This window comes from Callithrix jacchus, chromosome 2 (assembly GCF_049354715.1).
Source record: "Callithrix jacchus isolate 240 chromosome 2, calJac240_pri, whole genome shotgun sequence".
Classification (NCBI taxonomy): Eukaryota; Metazoa; Chordata; class Mammalia; order Primates; family Cebidae; genus Callithrix; species Callithrix jacchus.
Window position 1 is genome coordinate 81,353,717 of NC_133503.1, and position 26,515 is coordinate 81,380,231.

General features: G+C 39.0%; 1 protein-coding gene and 1 long non-coding RNA gene across 7 annotated transcripts; one reads left to right on the forward strand and one right to left on the reverse strand.

Annotated features, from left to right (window-relative positions):
- Positions 1–3,031: 3,031 nt before the first annotated feature.
- Positions 3,032–13,890, reverse strand: CTXN3 (cortexin 3). 6 transcript variants are annotated; one of them, XR_013532534.1, is made up of 4 exons: positions 13,645–13,890; positions 12,195–12,525; positions 7,846–7,952; positions 3,032–4,233 (listed from the first exon to the last, which is right to left on the reverse strand). XR_013532534.1 is itself a non-coding variant. In XM_035290963.3 (3 exons), exon 3 carries the CDS (start codon positions 4,132–4,134, stop codon positions 3,889–3,891), a length of 246 nt encoding a protein of 81 aa, XP_035146854.1. In that variant the 5' UTR covers positions 4,135–4,233; positions 7,846–7,952; positions 12,173–12,479; the 3' UTR covers positions 3,032–3,888. The 6 variants fall into 6 exon arrangements, 1 of the variants encoding a protein (XP_035146854.1); XR_617767.5 differs by having other exon boundaries at positions 12,173–12,525; XR_013532533.1 differs by having other exon boundaries at positions 13,615–13,711.
- LOC128931329 (uncharacterized) lies at positions 11,264–26,172 on the forward strand. The gene is made up of 3 exons (XR_008479536.2): positions 11,264–11,390; positions 20,110–20,149; positions 22,514–26,172. It is a non-coding gene; the product is annotated as an uncharacterized LOC128931329 (long non-coding RNA).
- The last annotated feature ends 343 nt before the right edge of the window (positions 26,173–26,515 follow it).

Sequence of the window (26,515 nt, forward strand, 5' to 3'; positions counted from 1 at the left end):
AGCTCAGAAAGTAGAGAAACATCAATCAGGATATTGAGAAAAGCTGCGGAATGGAGGGATCTAAGAGAATCTTGTGGTGCTTTAGAAAAAGACATGAATATAGTTTATAACTGAAACTGAAGGCAAAATTTCCACTGTACTAAATGCAGCAGGGAACTCTATTCTAAAAACATTACCTTGGAAAGGACGAAAGACTGGCTAATACATTGGGCTTGGTTCCCTGATCAGAGCAAGATGCTAGATGGGGAAGCCTCATGTCTTCAGAGTAGACCCCTCTCTGAACATAATTCATTTATTCTTGTTAGAAACAAACAAAGCTTAGAGGGTTCTCCTTTTCCATCTCAAAAAAAATATATGTATTCTGGATTAGGCCAGTTGGATCCTGGATTGCATACGCACATACAGTCATTTGGGTACTTTCTGGATATCATGGCTCAATGCTACAACTTTTTGATTAATCAATAAATGAGACACCCATCTAACATCATTTTTCTTGGTCGATGCACATCTCACAAGTCACATCTTAGATTTTATTCAATGTTTTGGGGCTTAGAATATTTATTTAAAATAACTGTATTTCAACATATTTTACATGTCAATTCTGAAAGTTGACATCTTGAAATTATGTCTTTTTAAAAAAATAATTTAAGGTGAATAAGTGAAATTTCTTATCATATCAAATTTATCAATATGTTTACATTATAAAAAGCTCAGTGTTTCATTAAAACACTGTGCAATGAATCCAGTAAAAAAGGAACTTGAATATATATTTTTTCTGCATACATAAACATCTGCTCTAACTTTTGCCTCCTAAAATTATTTATTTTGCCTCAGCCTTCACCCTTAAAAATAGCAAAGCAATTGTCTGTCTTGAAATGTTTATTACTTTAACAAGAGAGTCAAATTAGGCTCCTTCACACCCAAGTTAAACTTGCTTTACTTAGTGTTTAAAATATTTTAAAAGGTCTCTTGGAGGGAGAGATGTTGATCTAGAACCTGAGATCTCTGGGGGAATAAAACATAGGGTTATGATTCCCAGCCCTGGCTAAGAATGAGGTTGCCGCATTTTTCTGAATCAAAAGGCAGATCTATTCTAGAGAACGACCTTGGGAAAGTCTAGGGTTGTTTTTTTCTCTATCCTGGGATGCAGATATACTCCATAAAGGCCAGCTGCACTTGTTATAAATATCTTGTAAGATAGGCAAAGAGCTGCGCTATAACTCCTCTAGCCAGAAAGCCAGGAGAGAGAGGGCTTATGTGATCTTTTGAGAATAAGGTGTTCACTCCAAGGAGCTCAGAGTAATTAAAACAGAGAGTTAGCACTTCTTACGGGGGGATCAATTTACTCTGAAAAGCCCAAAGCTTTTTTTCACTTGTTATGGTACTCTTGCTCTGGGCAAGGGAGGAGGCAGGAGAGCCAGCCGGGGCAGGTTGAACAAGGAGCAGTAATCTGAGAAGGGGAAACGAAAATAGAGTGGGAAATAAAGGGAGCGGTGAAAGAAGAGCAGGCTTTGCGAGGCCCTGTGGCACTTGTGGGCAATGCCTGTGCTCAAAGACCTCTCAGGGGGCCGGTGGCTATTTCAGTCTGTTCCCATTGTAGAAGTGGATCCTAGTGTTGCCCTGAGGAAGGGCACGGAAGCTGGAACTGACACACTACTCCCTAGGTCATTTTTCTCCTCGTGAATCTGCAATGACTCCCACCCTTGATTTTTCTGTTTAGGACCCTCTGAGGTCTAGCTCTGCCTTTGTCCTTCCGACAGGAGCTCCCATAGGAGCTGTCAAACTATCTACTCCCACCAAGCTGTATTCCTGTTTTGGGGCTGCATACCCACACCTCTGTTTCTTTATTCTACAGTTTTTTGTCTTCCTTTCCTTTGCACATATCTAAATTACCTCCATCCTCTCAGGTCAAGATCTGATTTATTTCGTATTAATAACTTACATTAAACTTTATGCCAAGCACTTAAACATGCACAATTATACCTGAGCCACTGTCTCCTGAACATTTCCTTTATTATTTTGGCTACATTCATCTTTCCTCATGTTTTATATTTTGAAGCATTTGTTCACTAACCCAACTCTACAGGATCAACCCCTATTGATCAAAGGCTGTAATAATATGTCCATTGTCAATAAACCCCCAGGAAAAATTGGAGTTAGGAGTTAGGATGACATAAGCTGGTAGAATTTTGACTAGTGCTGTTCATATATTTCCATATTGTCTAATAAAATTTTTCCATGATGATGTACAACTTTTATAATGAAAATCAGCTATTGTGCCATTGTGCTCCAGTGGAAGAAAGAGGAAGACCCCATCTCTTAAAAAAACACAGATAAAAATAGAAAGTAAAAAATAAAATAAAAATTAGCATACACATTAAGCTCCTCCAATAATTCTGATGGTGTGAGAGCCATAGGTCCATGTTAGTCATTTGAACAATAATTCAGTCATATGCCTTTTTAAATGTATTCTCCATCCAACAAGATAGAAGAGTATTCAACATTAAGAACTGGCCCTGTCTTTTCCCCCTCTCTCCAGTGCTAGCAATTACAGGCTCAAGGCAGGGGATCCATAAACACATGAGTGACTCTAACAAAAATAAGAAAAAAATTAATGAGGACACACATGACAAGGTACCTTTGAAAAAAGAAGAAAATCTTACAATTAATAGGTTAAAGAAGTGTGCTTCTTTTAATTAAAAAAGGTAATGACTAGCTGAAGAGAAAATTGGAAGACATAGATTATAAATACAGCCTAAGGGGGTTGGTTTAGATACAAGCTTTTCCTCCCAATAAAAGTTGTAATAAGAGGTATTCACATCTCCCTTTTTGGTGGTTTTAAAACCCATTGGTTTTATCTGTGCAGGACAATTTATAGGAGCCCTTCTTGAAATGGGAGAGGGATGAATAGATGACCTTTCATGCTGTTACCTCTTTTCTTCTCTATCTCTCGGAGAAATGTTAAGCCTCAGTATTCAACACCAGGCACCACCCCCAGTGCATTAGTTCTAGTGACATAAGAGAGGAAGCATTTCTGTTTCATGAAAAGTTTTATTTGGTGACTATATGCAATCATGAATACACATTCCTCTGAAGGCTGTAAAAGTCATCTCCTCTAAACAATTAACTTTTCATTAAAAAGAAAACCTTGAATCTTTACTAGCAACCTATTATTTTAATCATTTGTGTAAAAAGTAAATTAGGTAATGTATAGCTACCTCTATACATGTTATTAATATGAATACATAGAATGTAGTTAGCTTGATAAGTAGTTTTTAAAACTCTGTAGCCTTTGAATTAAGTTTCACTTGAAAAATAAGACGATATTCTCACTCACATTCACCAAGGACAGAACCATCTCTTTTAAGCTCTCCCATTGCTTCCCAATGCTCCCTGCTTTAGGAGAAAACAAGTAACTACTTTGGGTCCATTCAGCACAATCTTCCTCATTCTTCTCAGGACCCAGAGGCCCATGAAATAAAACAGAGACATAATTAGAGCTAGGAAATCTCTTCCTAGCCTTGTCACCAGATTCATATGAGATCCTTTTTAGCTTTATTCTCTAGTCAGATCAGGTGATGCTTTGTTTGACGGCAAATCTATGTCAGTATTGATGCTCTTGGTTTCACAATCACACAAGTTCAGGAGTATTCATTCATTGAGCAAACATAAAATTTAAACCTTCTTATGTTGGGTTAGTTAAATAAATATCCATTTCCAACATCCTCAAATGTCTTTAACCCAACTGCATATTTATAGAATAATGGATTAGGGTCCTGGGACCAAATATGGTTTCAATTTGATTTGTTGAGAACACTAAAGAAAGGGAATCCTCGCCGAGACATGAGGCACTTCACCTCCTCAGGAGGAGATGCTTCGCCATTCCTCCTAAGCAAGGGCATGGTCAAACTGCCCTTTCTCCAGGCCTTCAAGTCCATCAGCCCAGGTAGAGGTTGGCATGCTTCGATATGGATCCAAAAGAATCCGGAAGCACCGGACAATGAGAATGCCCAAGAAAATAAACAACAAAATCACAAAAACAAATGTTGTTTTCTGCTCCAGAGACATGCTAGAATCTGATGATATGTTCCCAAGGGGCACAAGTGAAGAAGGGATGGGCTGTCCACCATCCATGGTCCAGGGAAGCCAGAGCACAGGATCTCCTGGTTTCCTTTTCTTCCATCATCAGTCTGCGGAGGTCATAGTGGCTGCACCCTGGAGAGGCTGAGTTATCTGCAGGGAAAAAGAAAGGGAAGGGAAGGGAATACCTATAAAATAGCAGCCTTATTTTCTAGGCTTACAGTCATATTTTTCAAAGAGAAAGAGAAATCTGTAAACCAGATTTCTTTTTCACCAGAGATGCTCAATTCCGTATAATTACAGGGAAAGATATTTTACTCTTGCATGAAATTACCAGATTGTTCTCAGAAGGGCCACCTGGGGCCAGGAGGGATGGGCAGGGAATACAACTATAATACAGAAGATGAGAAATGTGCACAGTAATATTGACCTCAGGGCGTGCTGTCAGCTTGACATTCGAACCCAGACTCGCCTGCCAAGTCTCCACTAATATTACTCTCATATTGTTCTGCTCCAGCTCTGCTCCACTAATACTACTCTTACATTGTTCTCTTGATAGGGCCATAGTACGAGCCTCAGCTATGTGCCAGCACCATAGCTAAACTTCACAACCACTTTACTGCATGCTTCATGAGAGCAGGGATCTCTGTAGTCGCAGTGCAAGGAAACAGAGGCTAGAAAATGTTCTTAAAAGAGAACCCCTCTCCGGGACCATCAGGTTCTGGGCCTCAGGCTCCACTCTACTGCAAAATGGGTGTGGGACCCTGGAGAGGTCACCAAGCTATAAAAATGCAGGTAGAAATGCCTGCATCTTTCATGCTGCTATAATAAGGATGAAGAGCTGTGAAAACCCTTTGAAAATGATACAAAGAAGAAAAACAAACAAAGCAAAGTGTTACTTCACCTAAGATACAACTAAGGGAGCTATGCGGCTTCTCCTTTCTACTGCCTGGGCCAAGGGAGAGGGGAGGTATCTCAGACTCCCAAACTATCAAGTTACTGCTGCTTTTTCTTTTTTCCTCAGAAAACAAAAACCAGGTTCCATACTTGACCCTGGGAAGCACCTAGAGAATTAAGCCAAGGGAAAGGAATTGATCAATGCATATTTTCAAAAGGACAGTTTTTCTTACAGTGGCTTGGAGACTATCAGTAGAGAGGAAGAGAAGGAAAAGGACAAGCAAACACTATTTTAATTTTACTGGTAGAAAAACTTAAGATATATAGGTAATACTGTATCCAAATACAAGTATGTATTACCATAATAAAATGCAATTATATAAACGACAAGTTTACGCAAAGGTTATTAAAAGCTTCAGATACTGAACTAAATCTACTTAAATCACATTGTAAACAAAAGCATATACATTAGACACTACAGAAAATTAAATGACATTTGTTATGAATTTGTTTATAAGGAAAATTACATAGCAGTAATTAGCTATAAAAATAAAATATATGACCTAAAGCATCAACACAATATTTCTTCAGTTAACTTAGAATCATTGACTTCAAGTACAGCACTAGTAATCACAATATAACAGCTTGAATGCATATGGACACTTCAAAGTTTATAAAATCACAGTTTAGAAAACAGTTTATAAGGGGGATCACAGTTAGAATCTGGGAGGAAGGCGTTACTAATTCGAGGGTAATGCATCATTTTTGCAGCTTTATCATTTTGAATTTTTTTTAAAGTCTGGAACAGTTGCAAAACTCATTTATAATTGATGTTTGTTCTGAAATAAGATTGGGATAAAATTTTGACGCATTTTTAATAAATAAGCTCTTCAGGAATTTAGAAGATGTGAATGCACTGGGTTTTGTTTTGGTTTGCTTGTTTCTAAGCACCCTCCCAGCCTTGGGTATTAATTCCTCATGGGCCAGGCCGGGAAGGCCAGGAAGGGAGGGGAGGCCAGAGCCTCCAATGCAGGTCTCCTCAGTACTTCAGACCAGGGCCACCTGTGCCCACCAAAAATATCCAAATCATATTTAATCAGATGGATTATAAAATTCTCCAAGGGCTGAGCCAAAGGAAACCCTGCTGACGACAGAGGAGCAGACGCTGAGGCCATTCCTGGTATACTCCCTCTTTCTTTTTCATGTCCTGCTGAGGATCCTCTCACTTTGATCCGTGCTCTCCTCGCTGGATTACCAGAATCTCGTTCCATGTCCTTTTTCCCTCCAGCCCCAAATGAGGCCGAGTCCTGTTGTTTGTCCATTCTCAACAGAGCTGAGACAGGTATGCATTTTCAGAATGTTCTTTAGGAAAACACCACATAATCCAAAAAGGAAATATACAAAGAGCAAAGACCATTATCTGTATAAGTTGACATAAGAGTTTCTGGATCTGTGAAATCCAAAAAATCAAGGAAGAACTAGATAGAGAACCTTTTGAGTCCTTGAGAATGACCTCCTCAGCACTAGCAGGCTGACTGGTGCAGCCATACCTTGCTCTGTCCCTCCCTTCCCCACTGGGGTCTCCACTTGATGAGCAACATTGTGACCCCGGGAGCAGTCCTCCCCAGCCTTCTCTTCCATACAGGGCAAATGCCAAATCCTTCTCTCCTGGATCAACTCTCATACTTTCTAGGCTTCACCCACAACTCAGGATTTAGAGCAAGCAAACCATTCATTTTGGGGCTGCAGTGGTGGGCAACCATTCCAGAAACTCCAGCAAATAACTTATCCTGATTCAGATCACCTGCCATATCTGCCTCTTTAATCACCCTAGGAATGACTTGGGGGCTCAGATTCTGCACTAGGATGCCAACTACTAGAATGATTTTCAAAATCAGTTTTAACTTGCAGTTTTACCATCCTCAACTGATTAAAAGCCAAGGTACAAAGGAAGGGTTAGCCCTCTTTGCATTGAGAAGCCTCCTAAAATGTACATTCTCCAATGTCTTCATCACCATACCTTTCCTGATTTACCAAGTTAATGAGCAAATACAGGTGAGAGAATTTTTAAAACTCTGTAGCACATTGAGAGTGGTAAACCTCACCTCCCCCTGCAAACTGTGGTGCCCAAGTTCCTATAAAAATAACTGCTTTTGGTCAAACTGTCATCTCCTATTAAATTGCAGTATTTTACCTAGGAACGTGGCACATTAATGTGTTAGCAGGAAGTTGTGAGGACTGTTCCCTCCTGGAGGAGGACATGTGGTAGGTAGAAAGGTGATTGAAGGAAGATCTTGCTGGGAATGAGGGACTGTTGGATAGGACAGAAGACAGGTATGGTGGTGTGAGCAGGGGACCCACTGGAGAGCCCTGGGGGAGGGATAAGGGATGGTGGGTGACGATCAGGAGGTGATTGCTAAAGGGATAAAGAGATCCAGAAACAAATGCTATTTCACAATTTTGCTCAGGACTGATTGAAATCCCTAGAAGAGCCTGCCTGATGTTAAACATCCGATCAGCTAATCAATAATTTACCAATTTAGAAAGCTCAACAGCATGCATAAATTAAAGGAAGCATCAGCTACCATAACATGGTTAAAAAGCAATACATGTAATCATTTTGCTACCACAATACAAAAATATCCCAAGACATATAAATTTTTTAAATGTCTGTCTTGGAGTAAAATGTCCCTTTTTGGTAAAAATGATTCTTAGAAAATGTGCAAGGTTACTAATGACATCTTTCTTTTAGATGACCAGGGAAGTCTGTACAAGTCAATTATTCCAAAGGATTTTGACACAACCATCAGAAATCTTCATAACACATGGCAGCTATTTTAAGTATAAAGAAAGACCACAGTTACTCACAGCTGTATTTTAATCCTGAAAGGCTTTCCCCATCATATAGAACATCTGTGCCTTCCCTTTGTCAGGTCCATTTGTGGGTGCTCAGGAAATAAAGTCTAACTTCAATACTGAAAAATTAAAGAAAACTTTAATTAAAAGATACCATTTGCAAAAGTTATATAATACATTTCTTTGCTCCAGTCAAGCTCCCTTGGGATATTGGCAAAAACAGAAGACACCCATTAATTACTTATGAAGCCCAGCGGGAGCAGTCATTGTAGCCACCGTCATTCACACTCTTAGCTCACTTTAGTTTTAGTATTTTCAAAGTGGCTTTCCTCTTCCCTTGCCCATACTTCCTACAGCCTGCATCTCAATTCATCTTCCTAAGCCCAGATCTCACCACTCCTCCCCTCAGAAAACCTTTGCATCCCAGTGTCCACAGCCCATTAACCCCCTTGTGGGCCTGATGCCCAGATGTTTTCTGGACCACAAATTAGAAACTACTCTGACAGTAGAATTTTTAAGATCTGAGTTTTTATTTTTATAAGTTTAGAAAGGAGCCAAATGTGGCCGGGCGTGGTGGCTCACGCCTGTAATCCCAGCACTTTGGGAGGCCGAGGAGGGTGGATCATGAGGTCAACAGATGGAGACCAACCTGGTCAACATAGTGAAACCCCGCCTCTACTAAAAATACAAAAAATTAGCTGGGCATGGTGGCACGTGCCTGTAATCCCAGCTACTCAGGAGGCTGAGGCAGGAGAATTGCCTGAACCCAGGAGGCGGAGGTTGCCATGAGCCGAGATCGCGCCATTGCACTCCAGCCTGGGTAACAAGAGCGAAACTCCATCTCAAAAAAAAAAAAAAAAAAAAAAAGAAGAGGAAGAAAAAAAAAAGAAAGGAGCCAAATCACATTTAGTTCTCAGTAAAATGGCAAATGTGTTGATCAGAATAAACTTCCATGTAACTAAGTCTGTGGACACCTGCAGAGAATGTCCTCATTTTGTCTGCTTTTCAGCTTGATCTAATACCTGCTGTGCTCTGAACACCTCCAGGTTTCCTACCTCATAATGCTTGGAAAGATTCCATCTGTGGAAAGAAGGAGAGGAGGCAAGCATAATGAGGCAAGCATCTTTCCTCTCCTTGTTTCCATCTCTTTCTCCCTTAGAGTTCACACCAAATACGCCCTCCTTGGTGGGGCCTTCCTTGTCTCCCTTCACCAAGAAGTCCATCTCCAGAGACTTCACCTGTGCTCTGTGGCAGCACTGATTACAGTGAAAGTCTTGATGGTGTTTATCTCCTCCCTATTATACAACAAGCTCCTTGAGGAATTCTTTGCTGTCCTGGGATCATTGCCTCTTTAAATATAGGCTGAGTCAAATCTCCGACCCCTTACAGTCCAGGGAACTGAATTCAAAATTAGAGGTGACAGCTAACTGATGCAGAGAGGAAAAACAAAAGCACGTGTCATCCGGCTGGACTGAGGTGCTGGACCATCACATTTGACATAAGTCTTGGTTGAAAGAATCACAGCTAGTTCAAGTCACAATGACACTTTAAAACCCACAGATCTTGTAATTTGAGGAGCCATAAGTTATTTGGCCCTTTAGATTTTTTTTGGCCTCAGTGTTGGTGGGTGGGATCTGAAATATAAAAATCGGCCAGAGATGGACAGTTACGCTTTTATTTAATAGGTCAATTCTTTCTTACCGAATCTACTTTTTGGTGGGGAAGGGCAGCCATTTAAAATATTCTGAATCCAAATGTCTTACATGGAAACTATTAATGTCAACATGTACCCTTCTCAGGCTCGGATCCCTTGGACATTTTATTTCATTAGCATCTCATTATACAATTTCACAGTAAGGAAAAATATTTTCTCTGAAGAAAATATATCTGAAAGCAATGACATGTTTCTTTTTTTTAAAGTGACAGCAACAGAATTACTTAAGTGCACTGGACACCTTGTTCCGTGGAGCCACACACAGGCATTGATTCTACAGGTCATCAACTCAAGGCCCACCCTTTTGTAACAGGGTGCAATGACAATACTAATAGTTACAGTACCTCTGTAATTCTGCCTAGCACACAGTGGGAGTTTGATAAATAGGTGGGGATGAGTGAGTATTTTCTCTTTACACCATTTTTGTGCAAAATGATACTTATTTTTTCATTTCCGTTATGTGATCAATCACACTAAGGTATGAAAATTATAAACTGCCCAGAATTATAAAAACCAGTTACCACAAAGGTAGCACCACCCCTCCCAAGGATGTCAGATCCCATGTTTTTCACTGGCATGGTGGAATGAGTTGAAGGTGTCATTCCTTAGGTGTTAATGGCCTGTAGGGCACAGTGAAGCAATGCCGTCTGTATTTTAAGTACTCCTAAACCACATTATTGTAGTAACTAATTTTTAAAACTTCTGGGTCAGAAACCTAGTTATGTGGCTTGACGTGGTTTCAGAAGTAGATGTCAAAACAGCCATTGAATAAGGACCCTCACAGGTTTGCCCGGTTTCCATTCCCGTGTGACGGACGGGACACTTTATCCTACAAAGATATCCTGTGAACATTATTTATATTTACCTGACAGACTAACAATACCAATCTGTAGACTTTAACAGGAATGGAATTGTCTAGCTAGGCAGGACTGAATTTGCAGTGACTGGCAGAGACAAACTTACTCAAAATACTGCATTATTCTGCAACAGTTCTGAAGTTAACTGTTGAAATGTTAACATGGCTTTGAATGATTAAAGTAAGACATATCCTGATACCGAGCCTAAATAGAATCCCTCTCTAATTTTAGCGCTAAAGGAAGCCTGGGCTGCATTCCTGTTTGTATAACTGTAGTCTCTGAAAGTACATTTCATTCTCCAACCCACTTACCCACTCTAGACGTGTAAATCTCCCAAGTGATCCTGTTATCCATCCCCACCACAATTGTGAGCCATCTGCATAAGCCACCTCATTATCTAAGCAATGGAATCACCACATAAGCAAATATTATTCCCTTACCAATCTTTCAGAAATTCTGTGTATTATTTTATTGAACAGTAACTTGTGTTCCAGATATACATACAAAGATACAAAATATTTCATATAAATTCAAAGAATTTATCGCCCTATTTGTTATCAGCCAAGAACTTCAGGTAAAGATTTCCTGGCTCTTTCTAGGTGCTTCACAGATTTTAAATCCTCCCACTCCCCTTATTTTAGGCTCATTTAAATACATGGCAATGTCTATGTATTTTTTTCCAAGTACAGCCCTTCGGTTCCAATACAATAGCCCTGATGCTTCAAAATTCACAGGAGGGCTAAGGGTAAATATTATTTTATACTCTCAAAACATAGACTCAAGTCTGCTAGAAAGCCTACAAACAATGATTTTATAAACACAAGAATGTCTTCAGCTACAAATGTCAACAGGCAGTTTCAGAACTGTTGCCAGCCCCCACTGCTGCACTAGGAAATCTGTTCTCTGCTTGTTCCTGCAAAGTCAGCCTGCAGACACGTCTGCTTGGGCTGGGAGTGGACCCTGTTATTCTCAACTCACTACTGCTGGTAAGCTCTGGGTCAGCAGGAGACCTTTCTTTTCAGCCTGAACCTCAATCTCAGCTGTACTTATTCCCCCATCTTCATCTTCCTCTTAATATCTGCTTGAGGAATTTTCAAGGGACTGCAGGGCAAGGCTGCTGCTGCCTGAGAACATCAGAAAACACCATGAGGGTGCCCGGTTAGGAGCTGGTGGTTATCGAAAGGCATCCTTAGCAAACTGGAACTTTTAACTTCAAACAATAAGCCCTACTGCTCCGTCTGGTTTTCTTTGTCTTTCTTTGTGTGTTTCATAGTGAAAACGGCTACTTGCTGATACCTCAAAAGGCTAGTGCTACACACAGTTTATCAGCCAGGGACAGTCAACACTATCAATATGAGTTGTTGAGTTGTGATCCTTTGTAAACAAATCAGAGCACCCTTGTTACATTTTGGAAGGTTGGATGTTTTAGGTGACTGATAAAAAATAAAATTAAATAATGGGCAAACGGCTTTCAGGAATCAATTACTGCAGCTTAGGAAAGAAAAAAGCCTGCTTTACTACTTACTTCATTCAGTATCAATAACATTACAAACTTAAGCATGCTTTAAAAATAAATGCATCATTACATTTAACCCCCTCTCTTCTTAACTTTAGCTACCAACTGTTTAATTAGACTTATCTAACAACTAGATCTAAATTCAGAACTTGGGTCTGAAAGGCATCTATGCGATGATTGCTCATGCATCAATTGTAAAGTTAGAGAAAAGCATTTAATTAGCCTATCAAAGATACAGTTTGGGTCAAGTACCTGGCTCTGGCCGAATACATACTTGATCCATGTCCTGGTGGAACAGTTACAGGTAGTTACGAGCCTCTTTAGATTCCTTTCTTCCCGACCACGCCGTGTGAAAGCAGTAGACAGTGGTAGCTGCAAGGCAGCTGATGGCACACCCCAGGTCTAAAGCTGTTGTTTCAGGCTTAGAAACTTCCCATTAAAACCCCCAGTTAAAGGAGCACCGTCTTTCTGTGTGAGGCATCATTAACGGCCAATACTGCTGCTTCTTTGAGGTGAGCCATGATTTCAGTTCTGCCTCAGCAACTCTTCAGAGGATTCTGCTTCAGTGAGTAGAGGCAGTATCCTAGCAGTGTGTCTGAAATCATCTTCAAGAAAGCATTAACATTCAAAAGGAGTACGGGGGAAAACATCACTGGGCATTCCCATATCTTTTCAAAATCAAAACCATAAATCTACCAGTGCTCCCTCCTCTCTATTGATTGTTGACATTATTCCTCTTTGGGGGTGTCAATTAGCACCTTGCAGCCACGCTTCATATTGATTATAGTAGATGACCTTCAGACCAACTCAATTAATAGGAAGACTTCTGGGGAAGGGCATCAATTTAGCATTTGGGAGAAGAAGAAAGACTCATTTTCCTAAAGAAAACTAAAGTGACCTTTCCAAAAAGCAGCATGTATGGGGAGGAAAGAACCATTTAAAAAGAACAAGATCATAGTTTCACCGCCTGTCACCTGTTTGTAAATTAGCTGGGCAGTAGATTGCCAGGTTTTGTGTCTCTTTGAGCAGCCTGCATAACTGTGGCACTGGCAAAGCCCCATCTCACACAGGCCACCTGAGACCACTCAACGAATAAAGAAGATAGCTTTTTGTTAGAGAAAGCTGTTCTCATTCTACAGATTCTAGTTACCTGCTACAATGCTTAAATTACTTTCCTTTGATAAATAAATAAATTTCCTAAATAAAATTGGAAAACATTTTAGGATAAAATTCTTCATTGAAAAACCACCTCTCTAAAAAGAATTCAGCATGATGCTTAAGACGGAGCCCCCTTGTTTTTTGGCAACTCACCACTTGCTTTGTTGAAGTGGAAGTACAGTTAGCGACAACACACCCACCCACCAAATGATGGGGTGTGTGATATTTAAAGCTGCCTCTAACTGTGCCTGTCAGCTATGTTGTCTCCTTAGCTCTGGTGAGCAACCGGCTCTTACCCAGCAGCTCTAGGAAGCTGGAACCAAGCTCATTTTGTAAGAGGAAAACCCCATCTGCTGACAACAGACCACAGTCCTGGATAGAATAGGCCTCACACCCAAAAAGAAACTTTCAAATCAGATGCTAAATGTTAAGATCAAATGCTTGATGTTAGTCTAACCTAAGAGAACATGCAGATTCTTACCCCATTTGTTTCCCTAACTTTTAACTGAATTTTCTTTCCAAATCATTTTACTTACCCTATTTTCAGACACACATGCACCACATACCGTTAAGACAATGCGACACATGAAATCCAACCGAGCATGATCATCCTGTACTAACTGGCATCCCTCTGGCATTCAGTCAGTGCTGGCAGAGGGAGTGCCTGTCTTGGTAATGCCAACAGAGTGTGGTTGAGGAAACTTTCTGACCCCACCCTTCCTCCTATACTTATCATTCCATGTGGTGAGAAAACATCGTAGTTAGACATGGGCCTGGGTGACTGTATCTTGCCCTCCCAAAGAGGCCTTCTCAGATATTGTTTTAATCTACAGACTGGTAGAGGCAGAAGGGAACCTGAGAGGGCCTGGGGCTGTCCTCTAGCCACTCTGCAGGCTGAAACCATCCCAGAGAGATGAGTGCCTGGCCTATTTTTAAAACTCTCCAGGGAAGTAGATTCCATAACTTCCTCTGACAAACTCTGTTTAAATGAACTACTCTGCTGCTTACTTAGTCTAAATGGGTTGGCGCGTTTCTTTTCATCTTTTCATTCTGTCCTTGCTGCAAAAAGTCAGGCATTAACTACTACAAAATTTTGTTAGAATGCCCTTTCCCTTCAGGAAGGCCGATCTAGATAAACCAAAGAGTATTTGATGAAGATCTGGTGTTATGCTTGGAGCCAAATTTAAATCTCTCTTCTTAAAGATAATTATAATTGGAATTATTAAAATTAGTCCTTCCCCCTATGCAGCTACATTATGTGAATCATCATGAATTCTAAAACGATGAATAAGGGTTTACTAAAAATCCATGTGAGCATTTTAACGTAGATCCTATTTCTTTTGTCTTTAATAATCTTTGCATCTCTTCTCTGAATTCTTAAAATTCTGCTTTCTGGTGCAGCTTTAAATAGGAAGCCTAGAATACTACACCGAGCTGTACACAGCTCAGATACACAGGAAATTGTGATGAAACAGGATGATTTCATGATGTATACGTGGCTATATATGCTTCTACTTAACAATTCTGATCCCAGTGCCACTCCCAGGTGTCATTTAGTCTTTATGTTTAATGATACAACATCAAGAGTTAATATTAGTTAGAAATCTACTTTAAGAACTTCTACATTCTGATTTCAAGCCTCACCTTTAATGTTCTTTAATTTACAGTTCTTTCCTAAATGTCCTATGATGCACTTTTCCATGAAGAAATAGATAATGGATCTGAAAAAAAGACTCTATGAGCCATCAGTCTTTATGCCAGGACAAGGCTGTGTTATATTATTATTGTGTTTCTTTCTAACTCTGCCTAATCCTCAAAATAAAATTGAACAAAAACTCTATATAACCTTCAAAATATAAACATGGTTTTTATCACTAGACTTTTTGTAAAAATCTTTTCTTCCTTCCTTTGTGTATGTTCTTACTTTCATTTATCCAGGGACTATTCATGATCTCTCAGTGTCAGATATGTTCTGTGTTAGGTGTTGCAGAGAATAAACAATACGAATACTAGGTCTTGGCTTCTGTTTGTTCATGTTGTGCACTGAACAACTCTAGGAGGCTCCTTGATGAACAGGGCCATGAGGAGCTCCACTTCTAGCGATGATTGCTGAGATTCTTGACAGACTGGCCCACTTCCACTAAATTCCTAACCTTCCCAACCTCCACCTTCACGGCTCACCCAGCAGACATCTGAACTGTCTCCTCACCTTTCTATAGGACCTGGTTTCACAAGGTCACCAGTGGCTTCTGGTGGCCTCAAGCCAAAGATTCCTTTCAGTATTCATCTTCCTTGCTTTTTGGCAACATTGGGCACAGCTGAATACTCACTGCAAGGAAGGTTCAGAAAAAGAATATATGGACTAAAGTTAGTGGCGGGAATGTGCATCTCAGTCCCAGGGCCCCTCTCCCTTGCTTGGGGCCCTCTCTCTTCATATCCTCTCTTTTGTACTCTGGGGTTCAGGCCAGATGAAATTTATGCAACTACCAGAAAATGGGAAATGAGGGTGGAAAGACAAGCAGGCTAGGATACATGTTAATAACCCCACCAGTTTTTAATTCATTTAAAAAAAGTGCTAGCCAGTTTATGTGTGTTATTTTTATTTCTGTCTTCTTGTTTTTAAAAAATCAATTTATCAGGTAACATAAAGCTCTTTTTTTAAAGACAAGATTAGCTCTCTTTCTAATATCTCTCTGGTTTGTCAGGTCTAAGTTTATTTATCCACTCAGCTATCTTCACAGATCAGTGAACATTCAAAGCTTAAGGGAACAGTGGGAAAGGTTTAATGATATTCACACCAAGCCTATAAGTTGGGATCTGTATTTAAGAGTTATTAAAAGCAAGCAGGTTAAAGTCCAGTTGTAGATTGGTAGCCTCCGCGTTTGATCTTTTCTTGAATGCATTTCTGTATACATCACATCTGTGTTATGCTAAATGCTCTATTAGTAGCTGATAAGTCTAGAAGAGAGAAGGACTCCAAATAAAGATGAGAAACAATGCTGTAACACATCTTGGAAATGTATGTGCAAGAAAAAAACACTGACAGAATTGAATACTTTTGAGGATTATAGATTGCCCTACAAAATTTTGTTTAGCCTTTTCTGTATAAGTCAGAACAATAAAGCATATAACCAGGAAATGAATCACGCTGCCAAAAAAGCTGATCTCCAACCCTAAGAAGGAGCAACTTCACAAAATACACAGCAGCAGTTCTATTTAGAGGCGATATTTGCAACATTTAAGTTATCAATTCTAATTACAGTATAAAAGTATAAGGACATCACTATGGATTAGTCACTGTTCAAAGGAAATACTTTGGCTTTAACAGCCTGGTGGGTAAATTTATTCTTTTAAAGTGACTTGTACAATAATAACAATTTCCTTAATGGGTTGAAATACTTAATGCCTTTAAAATGTCATACAAAATGCCAATTAGAGTTTTATACAAATCATCCTTCTGTATTTTTATGCTGTCATTTTGGAACTGTTCTTTTTCTGTTCAACAGCCACATTTTAGAAAGGAAACCACTGCATGAACAGTTTGAGGACTGAGCAGCTTAGAACATTAGGATAACCAAGAAAATGAAATAGAAGGTACCTGGGAATAGCTGACCTATTAGCTTGACTTTAATACCTAACAAAATTCTGGAACCGAAAATCTTTCCACTGATAAGTCAATTTTGAAAACACCCAGAGGAGAAAAAAAAAATCATATGAAGCTGTTAAAAAATGCTTGTTTAAAAAAATCATAAAAAACCGATTTTCATTTCTGATATTTATACTTGTAGAATGGTGGAGGCTTGAGAATGTGGTAAATCTGAATGCAAATTTAAGCTGCCTCGATGCTACATCTTCTAGATGATGTACTTAAATGCTGCTTGCAAAAAAATTCAACTTTATAGATATTTCAAAATTTCAGTGGGACAATCGAGAGTTTCAGTTATGTAATATATTATTAAAATAGGCAGATATTAAGATTATATCTATCTCCTCCAAACTTGGGTATGAGGCCTATCATCTATAATTTTGCCTGTAAATAATATATATATTACATATTTATGTATAGTCAGGATGTAAATATTATAAATCATCTATATTTCTGTTATATATAATATTAAATTACCTTATGAGCTTGTTAAGCATACATATTTGGCCAGGAGATGGAGGGGGGAAGGGCAGCTAGGCCCAGATAATTTAATTCAGTAAGGCCAAAAACCTGTATTTGGAGTAAGAAACTTACATGATTAATGACGTAGAGCATATAAAGTCTACACTTTGAAAAATTATAAAGTTAAATGATTTTTTTCCCTTTTTGATTATTTGGCCATGATAAGCAGTTTAATTATGGCCAAATAATCAAAAATGGGAAAGAATCTTTTGAATATCACAGACTTCCATGAAAAACTGATTATATCCATGGACCCACCCTTAGAAAAAGGTAAAATGTATATGCCCCGCATTGAGAAACTCTGCCTGGAATTCCCATTCAAAATACATGCATCTTTTCTTCTCTTCCTTTCTCCCTCTTCTTGTTTCCTTCCATTGAAGTGGTAGTAAAGAATGACTGGAATAAAGCCCATAGGAGGAAGACAACAGAATAGAACGAGAGGCAAAGAGAAGCTTGGTCTATTTTTGGGAGAGGGAAAATGAATGGAGGAATGCTGAATGAAGACAGAGCTTAGAAAACATGCCAAGGCAGCTCCAGCTGAAGAGGGGAGTGACTACCCAGCTGGAAAGTCCGGTTAGGAAGAAGTGAGGCTAAATTAGGGAGAGGTGGAAACCCCACGAACAAATGAATGACCCATCACATTCCAAGGCTGTGGAGACAGCCAGTGGGTCAGGAATCCTGATATAGCTGTTGGGACAGGTGGCGGCAAGATTGAGCTAAATTACCAGTTATGATAGTCAGAACATCACAGAGAATGTCAGCATTGATTGAGTTTAGACCTGCTAGATGAGGAAGTGCATAGGGTTGCTGCTTTTCATTATAAACCCTTTTATGCAATTTGATTATTTAACCATGTGCATATTGGCTAACTATGCGCTATTTCACTTTGCAAAAAATATCAACATAGTGTGGGCAAACAATTAAAAAATAAAAACCTCACCTTTAACCAAGGCAACCAATCTCATATAATAGCATTTTAGGTACCAACACCAAATGAGTGGGTGATTTTTTGAGGACAGGGCACTTCTAGAACATTCAGAGTTTTCCCTCTAGAGTTATGGTCTGCTTTGCATATAAGTAAAACTAATCTTTCTTTGTCTTCCTCAAACAACTTATGTACACTTAAAATGTAATTTATTGTAATAGCATGCAGTGCAATAAAATCTAAACTACTTTCCTGGTTTTTCCACAGCAGGCAGACATGATCTGTTTTTATATGTGCTAGCTGTTTATTCATTTATATAGCTAACTTCTATTTCATTATTTATTTTTCATTTACTTATGTGTGTATATATTTATGCCCCATTACATTTCAGAAATGTTTGAAGAAAACTATGTAGTAGATTATATGTCATTAGGGGTAGCAGAATATCACATTTATTATGTGATATTGTATAATTATGTATTTATGTAAAAAATTATGTAATTTTTAAATTGGTGATCTAATAAAAGGCTGAATGTACTTGTTTTCAAATTTTGAAGAATAAAATCTTTTTAGAATGATTGTTTGGCTGAAACACTACACATATTTAATCTAAAAAATCTGTGTCCCTTATTAATTTATTTTTACAACTGTATATACTTACAAATGCAATAGCAAATACTTAAACACGTTCAGTGTTTTTTACTAACACAAAGGTGAAAAGGCTGGATGGTAAATTAGTAGTAACTGGATACAATTCAGAAACAATTTTCAAAGAGCTTGTGAAAAAAGCAACTCTTCATTTGAAATGCTCGAGAATAGTACTTTTAAAAAAACCTGAGACAGAACAGATATTAGCCAAGTCTTGCTTCTATTTCCTTTCATCCTCATGAGAATGGCCTTCAACACTGCTTTTATGAAGGGTCCTTGCTTTTGTTCTCAATTTTTTTTTTTTTTTTTTCTTTGAGACGGAGTTTCGCTCTTGTTACCCAGGCTAGAGTGCAATGGCGTGATCTCGGCTCACCGCAACCTCCGCCTCCTGGGTTCAGGCAATTCTCCTGCCTCAGCCTCCTGAGTAGCTGGGATTACAGGCACGCGCCACCATGCCCAGCTAATTTTTTGTATTTTTAGTAGAGACGGGGTTTCACCATGTTGACTAGGATGGTCTCGATCTCTTGACCTCGTGATCCACCCTCCTCGGCCTCCCAAAGTGCCGGGATTACAGGCTTGAGCCACCGCACCCGGCCTCAATGTTTTTCTTAATTCAAAAGTGGATGTTGGGTCAATTGAGAAAAATGAACATTAGGTATTGTCAATAGCCCTGCGATTCGTGCTGCAGGGGTTGGGTCAAATGCCAATATGATATTCAGTGAACTATGGATCACTAATGTGTAATCCAAGAAGAGCTGTTTGCAACTGGGAAAAGGATGAAGAAAAGTCTCTTCATCCAAGACCACTTCATCCACATACCCACGCTCCTAGGCCAAGTCAGGATGGCACACTGGGCCATTCATCATTAAAGGGTCACCTTTTCCCTGGCCCTGCCTTTGAGAATTAGCCTTTATGCCCTGAGATGAGCTCTCTCTCTGGCTTCTAGGGCTCTGTTTCGGTTTCCCTCTAGGGATGAAATCTGCAACTTGTCTCTCTGTCTGGTATAGTTTTTTGCGTCTCTTTTTTAACCCTCCTTATTCTGTAGTCCCATCACCCCCAAAACAAGAAATTTCTCCAAAGTGTTTCCCTTCAAGTATTGTCAATTGAAAGACTATGTGGCTCAGGAAAGTAAATACAACAAAGAGTAGAACATATTTTTGCAATTTCTGTCAAATCCTGTTTTTATGTCTTTCTGATATCTAACACCACAAAAGTAACAGTAAAATAGTAATAATAATACCACAATCACAATCACAAAACTCATCAACCTTGTACCTTTGGTATTTTTAGACACACTGAACTCCTATAATGGCAAGAATTGGACCCTCTGGTAAGTGATGCTGAGCATTTTTCCATGCACCTATTAGCCATTTGTATGTCTTATTTTAAGAAATATCTGTTCATATTTTTGCCTATTTTTAAATCAGACTTTGGTTTTTTTTTTTTTTGCAGCTGAGTTGTTTGAGGTTCTTGCCTACTCTGGTTATTAATCCCTTGTTCGATGGGTAGTTTGCACGTATCTTCTCACTTTCTGTGAGTTGTCTCTTCATTTTGTTGATTGCATCCTTCGTTGTGCAGAAGCTTTTCCGCTTGGTGTAATTTCAATTGTCTATTTCTCCTTTGTTTCCTGTGCTTTTGGGGTCCTATGCAAAAAGAAAAAAATCTTAAGCATTTCCTCATTGTTTTTTTCATGTCTTTAATCCATTTTGATTCGATTTTGATGCATGATGAGAGGTATAGGTCTAGTTTTATTCTTATGCATATAATTATCCAGTTATCAGCAACATATATTGAAAAGACTATTCTTTCTCCATTATACGTTCTTGGCACCTTTGTTCAAGATGAGTTGTTCGTAAATGTATGGATTTATATCTGGGTTCTCAATTGTTTCATTGGTCTATGTGTCTCTTTTTATGCAGTACCATGCTTTCTTAGTATAAATTTGTAGTAAATTTTTAAGTCAAGTAGTGTGATATCCTTGTTCTTTCTGCTCAGGATTATTTTGGTTATTTGGCTCTTTTCCGGTTCCATACAAGTTTTAGAATTACTTTTACTATTTCTGTGGAGAATGCCATTGGTATTTTGATAGGGATGGAATTTAATCTATAAATTGCTTCAGGTAGTATTGTCATTTTGACAATATTAATTATTCCAATCCATGAGAATGGAATATCTTTCCTTTTTTTTTTTTTTTTGGTGTCTTCTTCTGTTTCTTTCATCAGATGTTTATAGTTTTCCCATTATAGATCTTTTACTTCTTTGGTCAGATTGATTCCTAGGTATTAATAATTGTTGTAGCTATTGTAAATGGGGTTGTTTTCTTGATTTCTTTTTCAAACGATTTGCTGTTGGCACATATTAATGCTACTGCGTTTTGTGTGTTGATTTCGTGTCCTGCAACTTTACTGAATTTATCAATACTAAGTTTTTTGGTGGAGTCTTTAGCTTTTTCTAAGTGTAAGATCATGTTTTCTGCAAACAAGGCTAATTTTACTTCTCCCTTTCCAGTTTGGATGCCCTGCATTTCTCTCTTGCTTAATTGTTCTGACTAAGACTTTCATTATCATATTGAATAATAGCAGCTAAGTGGCCGAGTCTGGCCATAACAAGTGCTGGTTAGGATGTGGAGAAAGGGGAATCCTCATACATTGTTTATGGGAATGTAAATGCCACGTTGGAGAACTATATGGAGGTTCCTCAACAAACTAAAAATAGAACTATTGTACAATCCAGCAGTTCCACTACTGAACATATATTTAAGAGAAAGTGAATCAATATATCAAAGAGATATTTGCATTTTGATGTTTATTGCAGCACCATTCAAAATAGCCAAAACATGGAGTCAGTCTAAGTGACCATCAACAGATGAATGGCTAAAGAAAATACTGCATATATATATATATATACTATGGAATATTATTCAGTCATTAAAAAAAAAGATGAAAGTCCTATCATTTGCAGCAACTTGAATGGAACTAGAAGCCATTATGCTAAGTGAAATAAATCAAGCACGAAAAGACAAATATTTCATGTTCTCATTCATATGTGGGAGCTAAAAACATGTATCTCATCAAGATAGAAAGTAGACTGGTGGTTACCAGAGGCCAAGAAGGAGACGGGGCAGGAAAGAAGGAAGAAAAAATAATATAAATGAATTTTTACCACTGAACAATATAACTAAAAATAGTAAGAGTGGTAAGTTTTATGTATTTTACCTCAATAAAAAATGAATTTAGAAAAGAATTTGACCTTTTACATGTTTTCATCCAGTGAAATTTGTGTGTGTGTGTGTGTGTGTGTGTGTGTGTGTGTGTGTGTGTATGTGTGTAATTATTCTGACTTCCAGTTAGGCTGTAAGATACATGAGAATGAAGGAAGCTTAATTTATTTTTCACTTGAGTGAATATGATTTTAGGAGAGGTAACACATTTATCCACAGACCTCACTCTGTTACAAATCATCCTAAACAATCAAAGTAATTGGATTTTTTTCCAGTTGTTTTCTCTTGCAACATCATTGTTATACTTTGCCTGTCATAGTAAAACAAGTTTAAACTGGTTTAACCATTAATTGCTAGCTTCCAACTAGCAATCTTCATTTGTGTTAGACAAGATAGGCTAGATAATGCTATGATTTAAAAATATTATTTTCAGTGGCAAAAAATAACAAAAGTTTATTTTATTTTTTGAAACAGGGTCTCACTGTGTCACCCAGGCTGGAGCGCAGTGGCACAATCTTGGTTCACTGCAACCTTCGTCTCCAGGGTTCAAGCAATTCTCGTGCCTCAGCCTCCCGAGTAGCTAGGATTACAGGTGCACACCACCATATCCAGCTAATTTTTGTATTTTTGGTAGAGACGGGGTTTCATCATGTTGGCTAGGCTGGTCTCAAACTCCCAGCCTCAGGTGATCTGTATGCCTTGGCCTCCCAAAGTGCTGGGATTACTGATTTGAGCCACCACGTCTGGCCACAAAAGTTTTTTTTCTTGCTGCTTGTTCATGAAAGGTCATTCAGGGACTCTGCTCCTATGTCACTGTGATCTTTATTCCAAGACCCAGACCGAGAGACTGGACTCTACCAGATAAGGAGGTAGAGAGAAAAAAAAGGGGATGGCAAAGCATGTGCTGGTTCTTAAGGACTCTGTCAGTAGCTGAAATTGCATTGGATAAAGCAGATCACATGATCACATCTAGATTTAAAAGGCTAAGACATATAATCTTTTCTTAGGAAGGAACGTGGAATACTGTCAAGCAATAACATAGTCTACAACTACATTTAACTAGAGTGTTACCTTTTACAGAATGACTCTTATGAGATTACGTCCCCAAGATAAACTTTCATTAGTATAACTGTCCCCCATCTCAGCATCTGTGAGCTTCATCCTACACTAACACTGTCTTCCAGTCTTTGCTTCGTTTCCACCTGCTCTTGCTTGAACCTCCTGCTTCAGCCTCCCTGCCTTCTCTTTGCTTCTAGCCTCATCTTGGCTTGTGATGCCTTAGTTTATCTAGTTTAATTAGTCTCTAATCTACTGAGCCCTGTTGTGGATTATGTCTTGTCTCCTTTCTGGCTCAGCACAATACAGCTGTCTATTTAGCATGTTGCTCTTCTCATGCTGCTCCAGAACTGTAGATCATTCCTAATTGGCAATGGCACAGTCTGACATTTCCAGATGTACTCCTGTGTCCTGGCTCCAGTCCTAATGAATCAGTTATTACAGCCAGTATCTCACAGGAGCCATACCATCCCAGGACACATAGTATTATCATTGCAATTTTATAGCCATATAGACAAGATGTGAGGAGGTTAAGTTATTTACCCAGGAACACAGAGATGACATTAAAAACATTTTTGCCCGCTTCTCACTCTTCTTCAGTGTCTACATAAAGAACCAGGGCACATGTCCTTGGGACCTCTGGAGGGTGTGTCATGGAAAACAAATAAAAAATTTTTAAAAACCATGGCAGGTCTCAACATAACTCAAAGTTTGATAGGAGCCTCTGGAAGAGCAACGACATTCATTTCTCAGTGAGTGGAGAAGGCGGATGTGGACATTGAAAGAGACTGCATCGGCTTTGGAGTCTGAGAATTGTCTCTCTGGTCTGCAGAAATGTTCCAGTAGAGTAGATGAAGATTAAGTGTGGCCTGGGTGAGTATGACAGGTGGGTGGCAGGGAGGGAGCTTGATCTCCACTATCAGGCAACCATTCCTTGGGGCTGAGATCCTTAGAGAAAAGTTATTTAGGAGGTTCTTTTTCATATTTCTGACCTACTAGCAATATCCAAGAATAGATTACTAATTAGAGAGTGTTTTTGTTTGTCTCCTCTGTTTCTCCTGCGCCATCTTTTGCTGTTTCATTGCTTTCTTCTGACCGGATAGTACCTCTGAAATCTTTCTTCTCACCACCCTAATCTTCACCAGCCCCTCTGCTGGACGCAGGTAGAATTGAGCTAATTTTTAAAAAGCAGCAATATTTCTAATAAGGTGTAAGTGTTAGACTCCTGGGGACCCCACAAGGTGTAAACATTGCTTAATATTTCTGCTTCTTCATTCTTAGAGGACAACACAAGCTTGGTGCCTCCCCGAGAGCAGAGTAAAAGCTCCTCACAAAAAACAAGATAAACAAACCAACCGAAAACCCACACCCAAAGTCAGCGTTCTCCAATAAAATTAGCCTGTTCACAATCTTGCATGGATTTAAAGAGTGTTCAGGCTAACCTCGAAGTGGCCACCGAGTAGCAAGTCCACTAACTCAACAAGTGGGCAGCTGAGTCCTCTTGGTCCCTTGCTACTATGCCCACCCCTTACATTTACACAGTTGAATTTTCTCTTGAGTTAAAATGCTGCATTACAGGTGGCTCTGCACTCAACATAGCACTGGGTCAGGGGCTGGTTGGGGGTTAGGATAAATTGTCTCACTTAAAAGTCCACAAAAATCGTTACCACTTGATTTAAAGAAGAAATTTTCATCAACGTTTTCCATGTTTGTGTTTTCCATTATAAAATCATATCTCAAAACTGTACTCTAATTAGTGTGGCACCAAACGACAGCTCCACAATCCATCTCAGTGATGTTGCCCTGCAGGAGGCATCAACAAATAAGGCAATCAATGCTTTGCTGCTTTAAGGATATGGAGCTCCTTTATTCCAGGAAGAATATTGCTGAGTCTCGAGCTACATCACAACTAGAATGCAAACATGCTGCAATTTGGAAAAAAAATTGATACCATTTTAGACATAAATCATTCAGAGCAGTGCAATCTCCTACTGAGGAAAGAGGATGGAGAGTTACTTGAAGACTCCTGGGCCCTTCAGTTGTAATCTATGGGAGGCAAAGTGGTGCAAGGATCCTGCAGATCTGCATTTTTACCCTGACCACGGGGCAAAGTTGCCTTAAACAAGTCAGCTCATGGATCCCACTTTCTCAAGTTTTTAAAATAAGAACACGCTAAATAGACCGAAAATTGTATGATTCCATCTATAAAATGTCCATAAGAAAACATTATCACTCTCTTCTCCTGCACGGTTGAGCTTTCCAAAATACTCAGCATGTCCTTCAGGATCATGGGAGCAAGTGCAAGCCCTTTAAGAACTCCATCTTCTAGCAAAGAATAGATCCACCAGCATGTCAGGAGGAACATCAGGAGGGAATTTTCATCTGGAAGATGCAACTGATTTCTTGAGTTTCCATGGACATTTTTTAGGAAAATACCTTGCAGTATTGCCTCACAGTCTACTTCTGTCAAATGTGGGTAGCTCTACATTCCTATTTGCCTCCAGTCTGCACCTGCAGTTAGAAGTCATATGTTGAAATCTGAGGGGTGAAGGCTCTGAAACATGGTGTGAATGGGCGAGACATCCTTTCATTTTGCAGGAACTTCTACTCAACTCTAATGTTCGTTCAGTACTCTCTAGAGGGTAGGAGTGGGGTGGGAGGTAGAAGACAGAATCACATCTGTTGTAGATGAAGCACACTATCAACTTTTATACACAATCCTACCATTTAAATTGAGAATATCAAATATCCAGAGCTATTTTCTACAATCATTTGAGTATCAAAATAGCTCAATGTTGTCTTTTGGCCAGTCATAGGGAATTAGACTGTTTCTCTAAAATACTTGAGCTTGCTTAACCTCAATTCTACAAATGTGTTTTCATAAACACAAAGACAATTCAAATCTACCATGATTTGAGTAATTGGTTAACTGGTACAATTCAAACATAGTAGCTAGTGATAGCACTGGCTATTTTCCTTTCAAATGTTGCTGTTTATATGATGAAAACAAAGCTGATGCCTTGCAAGCAAAAGTATATTCTGTGAAGACCTAAATAAAAAGTCATTTCAGGGTGTAATTAGAAATTGTGAAGCCTTCATCAATGTTTCCAGTGGAGTTTCTTGTGATGCTTTGCTAGGTGAGTTTTTGCTACTAGGATTTCACCTTAAATGATTGACTAAATGCCTATGTATTCACGTGTCTTTACCATTTTTGGATTTGGTCATATTCAACCATAATGTAATTTCAAAAGTACTTCTATTGTTAGCAATTGTCATTTGTGCTGGCTTCTCCAGTTTGCTGACACATTTCTTAATGACTTCCAGAAACCACTCATCCACTGAGGTCTATTCCTCCATCAGCCTGGCCCTGTTCCAAAATGACCCTCCCTGGAATACACAACAGCAAAGTCTCAATATAAA

What these genes read in the sequence shown, in the direction of transcription:
- CTXN3 (XM_035290963.3), bottom strand. Translation starts at nt 4,134, where the DNA reads ATGGATGGTGGACAGCCCATCCCTTCTTCACTTGTGCCCCTTGGGAAC.